This window comes from Perca flavescens, chromosome 12 (genome assembly GCF_004354835.1).
Source record: "Perca flavescens isolate YP-PL-M2 chromosome 12, PFLA_1.0, whole genome shotgun sequence".
NCBI lineage: Eukaryota > Metazoa > Chordata > Actinopteri > Perciformes > Percidae > Perca > Perca flavescens.
Window position 1 is genome coordinate 1,688,215 of NC_041342.1, and position 11,467 is coordinate 1,699,681.

The 11,467-nt window shown below is 40.1% G+C and overlaps 1 protein-coding gene across 8 annotated transcripts in view; it reads left to right on the forward strand.

Moving 5' to 3' along the window:
- Window positions 1-11,467, forward strand: part of pard3ab (par-3 family cell polarity regulator alpha, b) — a 334,540-nt gene that overhangs the window by 151,970 nt on the left and 171,103 nt on the right. For all 8 annotated transcript variants that reach the window (XM_028593795.1, XM_028593803.1, XM_028593796.1 and 5 more), the window contains exon 6: window positions 9,617-9,708. In XM_028593795.1, the coding sequence (XP_028449596.1) occupies window positions 9,617-9,708 (92 nt within the window). The remainder of the gene's footprint in view (window positions 1-9,616; window positions 9,709-11,467) is intronic.

Below are 11,467 nucleotides of genomic sequence, written 5' to 3' on the forward strand. Positions count from 1 at the left end.
AACATTTGATAAACTTCAAAAGTGTGATACCACTCAGCCTAAGGTGGGGATTTGTTGGTATGAAATTCAACATGATGGGAGAGACGCATCACTTTATGTGTCAACTTTCTCACCGTTGCATCAGTTTAACTCCCATCCCATTAAGTCTCTCAAGGAGCTTGTCAATCTAAAGATGAGCAACTTCAACATTAACCTCAACGATCAAAAACCTTTCATAATATAACATTTTGGAGAAGCAATTGATAATATTTTAACAGATTTGCATTTTAAAATTGTTATGCTGTTTCAAAGAAGTTATAGGTTATAGATTTAGATACATTGCCATACATGACTAAATATTATATGTACTGTTGTACACTGTTTATGCAACATTTAAGATGTATTCAGCATCACAATGATTGCATTTAGTCTTGTCCCTGAAGATTATTAAGAGATTTAACCCTCAGCGATATTACTTAAAAAAATTATTAATTTCAGACATTTATTTACTCTTTTAATCATATATAACCTAAGACTTTGGAAAATTAATTTCAAGCACCAAAACAATTGGTACAACACGTCATAAGTTAAAGTTTGTTTTCAAAAGAGATTTGAGGAATTTCAAAAATCAAACCAAATTATCCAAATTATCTCTTCACACATTGCTCTAGGAAATTATTGGGCCTCACTATATGGAAAGCTGAGTTTGTTCTGAACATTTTGATATGAAATACATTGGGATCACTTATATGCAAATACCTTAGAAAGGTACATTTTAAGAAGATGTGTGAAAATGCCCTTGGACCTCTTGGACTGGGTTAATCTCCATCCCTGCCTGTGTGTCTGAATCAGTTTGTATGTGACGGAGTGGTCAAAGTGGCAGGGAAGTGGAGTGGGCAGCACTTCATTAAAGTGCAGCATTACTCCACTCACTGTCTCTCCCATACATACACACATACACACTAGGCGCAGACCACTTCATTTAGTCTCCGAGATAGAAAGGACAGGCCCCAATGGATTCTCCCATTAATCTTTAATGAGCCCCCGGGCCAGCCTCTCCTTCTCCACATCCAGGAAACAAACAATGACTCGGCTGGAAAACACATCGGCCGCTCGTCCTCCTACCTGCCTGTCTGCCTGCTGGCCATTAACCCTCCGACTCAGCATGAATTATTAATGTGGCGATCTATCTCTGTGCTCGGCTGGCCCACTCCCAGCAACAGGAATGGGCGACGTGGTTGGGAAAGTGTGGCGAAGCCTTTCTGAGTGTCTCCTTCTGGACCCACGGAGGGGGTTGATTGGTCCATGTGTCAATCAGACGGCTCAACTCTACGCCAGTTGTTGCTAATGGCTGGGAAGAAGCCAGTATGATTTTCTTTGCAGCGGATACCACATTGTTTTTTATTATGTTATATAATATTGTTCTTATGTGGGGAAACTACTTTGTACATAGAAAAAAAAATAAAAATAGCAAAAGGAGCAGCAAGCATGCGTCACGTCACGTTAGTCTATATCAGCGCTTCATTTTCGGGTTTGCTCCGTTGCCGCTGGAAATTCCGCCGGATGTCCCTCTTTTCACATACAGCTCATACAGCTCCACATAGTGTTTTTTTTTCTGTTTATTTAAAAAAAAAGATTTTACAAAGCAAGATTCCTTTTCCAGTGTCTTTGTACCAGAGCAGATTGACCTGAAACCTGTATAATAGCAGGTAGTGGAAAGAATGAAATTTAGATTGCAAAATGACTTCCATCAGCTGACGTTCAAACTTTATTCTCGTCCTTTAAAACAGCAGTTTCTCACCACAGCACCCGTTTGGTAGCTGTTCTCAAGCTTTCCATCATATCTCTTTCCAACAACGCGACCGACCATGCTGCTCAGTATTCCCTTTAAAAACTTTTTTCCTTTTTTTTTTTCTTTACACGTAACTTTTTAAAGCTTTTTTCCCCCCAAAAGTGGGAAAAAGTAAAAGTAACACCTCCTCTCTAAAAATGACTCTAATCTGAAAATTCTTAGTTGCACAATTGAAGATTGAATCATTCGTATTTATGCAAATGTTTTGACATTTCTGGATGATTGTTTTTTTCAAATGGATAGAGATTTGAAATGATTCCCATGAGTGTGTGTCACCACGCCTGCATCACCCTAAAACTAAATTCTGTGTTAATACAACTCCGGTCCTCTCTTGTGGGTTTGCCCATCATTTTATCTAAATGACTCATGCTCAGACCGTGATGGCTGCCAGATCTCCAGAGCACTTTTTGGGGCCAACATGGATAAGAAGTCCCAAAAGTGCTCAGAAACAGAAGCAATTTCATGACTACTAGGAACTCCATCTGCCGATGAAGATCGTACTACTACTACAGGATTTCCTCAGGGTCTTAAAAAGTCTAAAATTAACATTTATTTAACAAGTATTGTGTTCTAGGTCTTAAATAATTTTAAACAGGTGTTAACGCTACCTCCAATGCTCATTGAAATGTTCCTGCAGTTTTTGTTTTTTTTCGTCTGTGGTGTTTACTGTTGCTAGTCCAAATATAATTTGCTGTATTATCATAACAAATGAGACCAACATGCAGCTTATATTTCAGCCAATCTACACACCAGTCCTATAATGCCAATGACGAAATCGGGGAATTGTTTCAGACGATTTCTCCTGACTCTGACATCTGACTTTGTTTTTCAATGTTGTGATATACTGTAGTTCTTAAAATTTAAAAAGTCTTAAAAAAGTCTTAGATTTGACATGGTAAAATCTGTAGAAACTCTGTACTACACGGGTAGTCTAGATTGTTTGGTAACACTTTACTTGAAGGTATCTACATAAGAGTGACATGACACTGTCATGTAGGGCTGGGCAATATAGAGAAAATCAAATATCACGATATTTTTAACCAAATGCCTCGATATCAATACTGCAACGATATTGTAATGTTGAGATTTTAGATACATAATCATCAGTAATGTAGATATAATGTCTAAGTGGGTAAAGGCAAATAATAGAACAGTTACAACAGTCTGGTAAGTTCAGAAAAGTACATCACTTTACTGTAATGCAGCCTTTAGAACAGGAAAAGACACCACTTATGTCATATCACCATATTCCAATATCCAAAATCTAAGACTATATCTAGTCTCATATCACGATATTGATATAAATAGATATATTGCCCAGCTCTACTGTCATGAACACATGACACTGTCATGACACATGAACCCTAACCCCAACCATAACTTGTCATGACAAAAACCGAATGACACTTAATAAAAGAACCGTTATGTCATAAACGTTTATGACTTGTTTATAATGTTAATGACACGTTCATGACAGTGTCATGTCACTCTTATTAGAGACCTTCAAGTAAAGTGTAACCGATTGTTTGCCCCACGCTTCCGTTGTCATGTCCATCTGTCTTTGGACAAGAAGCAACAGGGTGTGTGGGCAGTGGAGAAAAACCAAAGCCCTGCATTAGATGGAAGCTGTAGAAGTTTTCTCATTGGCCTATTGTAATGAAATAGTTCCAGGGTTGATTGGATATATTGACCCATGGCAGCCACTAGAAATGAATATACCGTAGAATGATGTCGAGGCGTTTCTATTTCTGATTGTGTCTCGCTTTGTTTCTCTAATTTGACTTCTGTATCCATCGCTTGATTCACCTCTCTGCTTTGTTTTTCCCGCACGCTGACACACACACACACACACACACACACACACACACACACACACACACACACACACACACACACACACCGTCTCTTTGCAGCCAGATTTCTCAGATATATATATATAGATGCTGCGTATTGAAATAAAGCTTCTGTAAGATGCCTGCATGTACCGTGATGAATGGCAATCTCATTTGCTCTTCCTCAGATAGCGACTCCTCTCCCTCTCTGATGCCCCCTCCTCTCCCCCCGTCCTCACTTCCTCGTCTCCTGATGAATATTGAATGGTATTCGATGTGTTGTTATTGTGTCTCTGTCTGCTGTCTTTATCAGGCTTCTTTGGCCTTTAGAATGTGTGTGATTGTGTCTTCTTGTATGGCTCCTTCATACATTTAACACAAAGCACTAGTAAATAAATCCATACAGCAGTAGTAAATAAATCCATAGAGCACTAGTAAATAAATCCTAGGCTTCCACCATATGGCAGAACACATGTTTTGAACGTCTGTCCCTCCACGGTTGAAAATCGGAAACACAACGGCCCTTTTAAGGGCCACTCAAGTCTTTCTAAAGAGCAGTTTCCCCTCAACCTAGCAGCCCTTGTTCCCGCTGAACATTACGCTGATAATATGACGGATGTTCCCCACACAAGCACACACCAGGTCACCGCTCCTCGCGGAGCTGCACCGCTCTCTCACTATGCAGACAGCGGGAGCAGACGCCATGCCGCTACACTTAGCGCTGCTCAGCTCTCCTCCTCCCCCTGGCTATGCCAGCGGGATGAGGACGACGATGACCTGCCAGACAAAACCCTTTTCTTGGTAAAGACTCGGTAAACTCCCCTTGTAGCGTAGATAAGTCGGGACCTATGAAAGTATCTCTTTGTTGTCAGCGTTAAAACGTTGCTGACAGTTGATTAAGGAGAGTGTATTGTAAAAGAAAGCTGCCCGTGAGACTTGTTGATGTTGTGTTTCCGTGGTGACAGTCTGCACTTTAAGCTGCAGAGGACAACTTCTAAACTGAAAGACGGCAGTCACAAGTCCTTGCACACTGCTTCTCACACATGCACACACTCACACGCTGCCCTGTAGCTGTCCATCCTCCAGACACCCAAAGTGTCATGGCAACCGTACGGCAGCCACGGTAATGGCAGGCTCATTTTCATACTGATGAGGCGGCCGGTTGCCGAGGATGCTCGCGCTGCTGCTGTTCTGTCTCTCCTCTCCGGTGTCGCCCTGCAATTTTAATGACCGTCTTTCTTTGCTTCTCGTTTCCCTTTCTCTTGCTCTCAGTGTCTCCGGTCTGAGTGCAAGTGTGCGTTTGTGTGTACGTATCAGAAGTCTCAGTCAAACAGAGCAAGCGTTTGTCAACCACAGTTGATACAAGAGGAGAACAAAGGCATGTGTCAGTTTTGAATACAGAATCCTTTCTAAAGGGCGTGTGTTTTTAACACCTGTGGAAGGCCTCCACCCATCTGCTCGTCTTGGCTTCTTCAGCTCAGCAGCTCAGCCTACTCGTTAGCTGCTGAAAGGTACCAGGCATGGGCCGCTGTGATAACCTTCAGCAAAAACATCACGCTTTCACCGTATTGAGGTATTGCAGTTACAGCTTTGAAATGTATTAGTAACACTTTATATCATCACTAATAAATAGTAAATTGGTAGTTAATGAAACTTTAGTTCATCGTTGCTTTACTGTTAACCAACTGATAAAGTCCCTCATACGGACCAAAGTATGGTGGTGGACTGGTAGCTGGAGAGGTGCCAGTTCACCTCCTGGGGACTGCCAAGGTGCTCTAAGGCAAGGCACCGAACCCCCAACTGCTCGGGGCGCCTTTCCATGGGCAGTTCCCTCACTCTGACATCTCTCCATTAGTGCATGTAGAGGTACTGAGCAGAGCCTGTGTGTAATAATAACAGAGTGAAAACATTGTAATTTCCCCTTGCGGGATTAATAAAGTATACATTATTAGTATTGTTATTATTATTATTATTATTATTATGAATGTTTACTAATTATTAGTAATATTATCATTTATGTCATTTTATCATTAGTTTAGTGTCATATAAAATAAGTTAATAATAAATAATAATGTTTAAAGATGCTTTAAAGGGGTGATAGAATGATTATATAGGGTATTTCACACTGTTCCTTAAGGTCTCCTAATAGTAATAAATAATAACATTGGTTGGGCTGAAAATTGCCCGAATGCTATTTTATGGGCCCATAACTACCCTGTGAATATGGCCCTATTTGTAACAAGAGCTTTTCTTCCAAATATGGTATGCTCATGAATATTTAGATGAGCTGCGCGCTGATTGGTTTGAGAGAACCACATAGAAACACATTGGAGACGAGACAGGTCTCATATTTCAGACACTGCAAAGTTATACATTGTTTGTCTACTGTTTTGTTATTAAATTCACTTCTGAGACTTTTTTATGCGAGAAATCTACTATATAGAGCTCAAATATGGGCCATTTCACGAAAATTGATGGCTAATTGCAAATTTGGTAAGACGTGTTGGACTTTAGGAGCTCCACACAGTCTGACGAGAAAGCAGCAACCTCCATACCCAGTGAATGTCACCGTTTTATCGGTTACTTCCTACCGGTGCTCGGGTGTCTGCGGAGCTGGCCGGCTGCCAGTTGCCGGCATAACTAGAGTATATTTACAGTTAGAATTTTGTCACGCCACTTATATTACAGCTACCCCAAGGTCTTATAAAGCTAACAATTGTGTCCGATTTCAATTGAATGCATTTTTGAGAATTTTAGGGATCTCCTTAGGAGGAGCTGCTAGCTAGGCTATGTGTCCCATTTAATCATATGGGAAAAGATCGTTGCTACACTTTCGGCATAACTATTGTATATTTACAGTTTGAATTTCGTCACGACATGTATATCACAGCTCCCTAAACGGCCCATATTTGACCTCTACATAGTTGATTTCTCGCATAAAAAAGTCTCAGAAGTGAATTTAGTGGTAAAACAGCAGATGAACAATTTCTGAGATCTGCCCGACCTATTCAGAAGACTGACCTCAGATCAGTTAGTGTCCTAGTATGTACATTTTGGGGCGTTACAAAGATAGAAGGTAGTACGGTGGCCGAGAAGGGTCACAACACATACAAACGCCACAACAACTGCATATTCAGAAAACACCTCCAAATTCAGCAAAACACATGCAAACGCCACAACAACTACATATTCAGAAAACACATACAAACGCCACAACAACTACATATTCAGAAAACACATACAAACGCCACAACAACTACATATTCAGAAAACATACAAATTCAGAAAACAACTTCGTCGATTTCACATCACGTACGCTGCAAATATTCACAGCACGAGTAAATAGGGAAACGAACTGCAAGCTGCAAAGACGACAACGGAAATGTTTCCAGGGGGGCCATAATCAGTGACGGACCCGCATCCATCTGGTTGTCTTCTTACTATCTCGCCTCCTTCAGAGGGCTAGGTCAGACTCCTCCTGAGCATTCGGACAACATGTACATTGGAACAGGCTAGCAAGTGCACGTCATTTCGTGCTTGCGTCATTGAAAGTGTTTCGCCACCTTCACTTCCGCGCTGCATTTCAAAACACTGGACGACATGGATGTGGAACTGTGAACTGTGCTGTTCAATGTTTTTGTTGAAATGAAGAATATGAATCAGCGTCAGTCTGCTTGCAGGAGGAGAATAATCTGTCGGCAACTTTGCCGCAACGTGCTAAGGTAGGTAACGTTACCGACACTGTTAGGCTTTAATGTAAGCAATAGTCGTTTTCTCTTATTTATCCCATGTCAGTAAATTAAAAAAAAATTGTGAGAGTTCATGTGTGCAATTGCATTAATCTTAATTGCATTATCCTTACAGTAGAAGTATATATTAGCTGATAGTTTACTAAATGTATGTAACATTAGCCCATTGTCCAGTAGCTTTTAGCTTTCAAACAAATGCAGTGCAAAATATGATCAGCATCTACAAGGTAAACACTACCAGCTACCACAGGCAGTATGATATGCAGTATGCTTAAATATATTTGTGATACAATTCTAATCTTACCAGGACAGGTTGGATAACTACTGGACTAACCTAAAGCTTTCTCCTTCTGTCTGCAGTCTTGAAGCAACCCCATCATCAGCTACTGAGTCTGGTCGCCGCTTCATGTTGAATATACTTGTGTACAGTATAGTAATGTTTGAATAAATGTTATAATAAAGATACACGTTTCGTTAATGTCTTTTTAGAGCTTATATACCTTACAAGTTATTGAAACAGGTACCATCTGAATATAATTATTCAGTTAGAAATAGAAATTGAAAAACGTTTATATTATATACACACCCAAAAACGAAATGACAAAGACAAACCAGTTAAGTTAATGCATTTATTTTCAGAATGGCAAATAATCTAGCTATTCAACATCTCTCTTTGGCCTCTGCCTCCCTGCTTGTCTTTTGCTTTCCCATCATCAGCGACCACCTCCGTTTGTCCCTGTTAAAAGACAGCAAACAAGAAAAATATGTTTACCATTATGAATTCCATAACGTAACGTTATATGCAACGTTATACTTGTTACATGGGATACTACTCATATATTTTAGCCTTCATGTAACGTTGATAGTGAAGTAAATAAGGTGCAGCGTTACCTTAAATCATGCAGCTACAACTGATAAACACACATTTCTAAATCTCGGCTAACGTTATATAAAAGAGATGAAAATGCCACCGGACAAACTTTAAAAACGCAAATGGTACAAAAAGACAGCAACCTAGCTAGCTAACAGCCTACTGTTAACGATAGCTTAACGTTAGCTCGGGTGTATCTACCTAATTACTATAGCAATTTGTACCAGCATTGAAGCGTTAAGCATTACATTGATGTAAAACATTAACGGTGATAACACATGTACGACACACTAAAGATACTAAAGAACAATTTTGCACCCCGGATGGATGCGGGTCCGTCACTGATTATGGCCCCCCTGGAAACATTTCCGTTGTCGTCTTTGCAGCTTGCAGTTCGTTTCCCTATTTACTCGTGCTGTGAATATTTGCAGCATACGTGATGTGAAATCGACGAAGTTGTTTTCTGAATTTGTATGTGTTTTCTGAATATGTAGTTGTTGTGGCGTTTGTATGTGTTGTGACCCTTCTCGGCCACCGTAAGGTAGAGCCAAATGAGGAGGATTTGAGAAGTTGACGTCAACTTTTAGCTTTGTTGAGTTTCGCCCATTTTGAGCAGCAATTTCAAATTGTGAGATTTGCGGAGGAAAGAGGTGTCAATGGGATTTAGAGCTTCTATGTATGTCCTAGTTACCCTCCAAACTGTCGTTATTCAACTATGACAAGGTAAAATCGGTTTTGCATTCTATCGCCCCTTTAAAAAGTACTAATTAACCATTAACAGGGAATTCTACTCATCAGATGCAATTTTATAATAGCTTTCCAAATAATGTTTGACATTTTACAAAACATTTCTTAATCATAAACAATAATATGATGTGAGCAAGAATAAACTGTTCAAAAAACACAACTTGTAACATAACTAATAATTGGTAAACTTTAATTGTCATTTCATTGTTAGTTAACAATAAAATAAACTTAACTATCAATTAGCCATTTATTAGCAGTGGTTATTATAAAGTGTTACCAAACACCGTGCACACTGACAGGCTGAGGGGTTTCTAAAGTACACTTTCTGTCTTTGACAAAAAAAAAAAATAAGTTTAGAGGTTTTGAAACGGTGATTCTTTAAACCGGCCCACGCCTAAAAGCAACTTGAGATTTTGAAGGTTGGGGATATCTCTTGTAATGTGAAAGAGGCTACGGCACGCAGCAAAGGTCATGACTCAGCGTCAAAGCCAAGTCTTGTTGTTTAATGAACGTAGCGGTGAAGAACAGGGAGAACACTCTCTGAAGCTGTCTCACTCTTCCTCTGCCTGTCTGTGCTTTGTTCCAGGAGGACGAGGCCAGAGAAGAAGAAAACGGCAGGATCGAGCCGGTTGGCCGGGCCGACTCGTGCATGGACCACAACCCTGTCAGGTCACTAGAGTAAGTCCTTCAGTCCTGGCTCAGCTCCTCAAGAGGCCCCTTTCTGCCTCTCTGGGTCCTCGCAGCCCTGCTGGAAACCTGCTGATCACATTGCTGAACATTCAAGCAGATTTATTATAAAAATTACCAATATGATAATATATCGTCTTCCAATGGAATCATATCGTGATGAAATCATATATTGTGACGGACAATAACGTCAAAAAAGATAATAACAAGCACATACTAATCAAAGTCTTAGAAAATCTGTCGTGAAACATTTTGAGGGAATATCATTTGAAGAATTGCATATATTGTATAATGTTACTTGAAACAGTTTTTCCACATTACTGATGATTACTTATCTAAAATCTCACTGTAAAAAATTATTTTGTGAGAGCATCAATAGTCAACCCGACAATATCGTCGCACTATGGACATGGATGGATTTGGTCAAGCATATCGTGATATCTGATTGTCTCCATATCGCCCAGCCCTACGTCTGATCTGAACATTCATAGTTGCACTACTGAAGGTTGAATCGTTCCTATTTGTGCGGATGTTTTTTATTGACATTTCCTGGATGACTGCTTTTTTTTAAATGGATCGAGATTTGAAATGAAACCCGTGTGTGTGTGTGTGTGTGTGTGTGTGTGTGTGTGTGTGTGTGTGTGTGTGTGTCACCACGCCTGCATAACCCTAAAAATGAATTCTGTGTTAACACAAATCCTGTCCTCTTTTGTAGTTTTGGCCATCATTGTATCCAACTGACTCATGCTCAAGATAAGATGAGATACAACTTTATTGTCTCTTCACACAGAAAAAAATGATTGCATCGTCTACTCCCACAATCAGCAGATAACATTAAAAACACAAACATAAAAAAAAAACATCTGTATGGTAACCCAACAAATACCTGCTGACACACCTTTCACACACACACACACACACACACCACAATTATAACCAGTAGGAAGGATGATGGCCAAAAGTATGAAGAAACAATAATGCTCAGCTTGTCTGAAACTAGATGTTGCCTTCAAAGGTACCCTGGGTAAATCAGCTCCCTCCTCCCTTTCTCTACATAATGCGTACGTTGAAGGTAGACCAGCAGGTTCTGTACTGTAATCCAGGTTTGTTTGTGAAAATCTCATTTCAACCCTGCATCCTGATTTACATAATTCTCTTTTGTGGGAGTGAAATGATCCTCGCCTCGCCATCGGAGCTCTCCCACGCACTAACCCATTCAGCTCCTCTTATTAACAACTGTGTTTTGTTGTTTTTGCTGTGTTGCATGCTTCCAGTTTAATATGCAGGTATGGTATTGTTATTATTCCTATGATTTCCCAGAGACTTCTCCCGCCTCTTAGTTGTCAACAAGGGGCTCATTTTCCCCGAGCTAATCACAGTCATTGTATCAAAGCTGTAGGCAGATTAGATCTGGCATCTTGTAAAATGGGCCTGTGTTCAGATGTTTTCCAGCCAAACGGACTAACAGGTGAAGAACGCTGCCTCGGAAAAAGCAAATCGCTAGGACTGTGTTTTGTGCTTATAAAGGGTCAAAGGATGTCATCAGCAATATCTACAGCAGTTTGCACATTTAATGGTAATCACCTACAGGCCCAGGCACTGACCCTCAACATGTACAAAATTGCAAGTCAAAATGTTCAACCGTCCGATTTGACTTCACTTTTTAATTTCAAATGTGTCGTGATGTCATTTTTCTGAGGTGGGTTGTGATTGGCTTGCTGAATCGCTGCGACGTGGCACAAAAATCGAG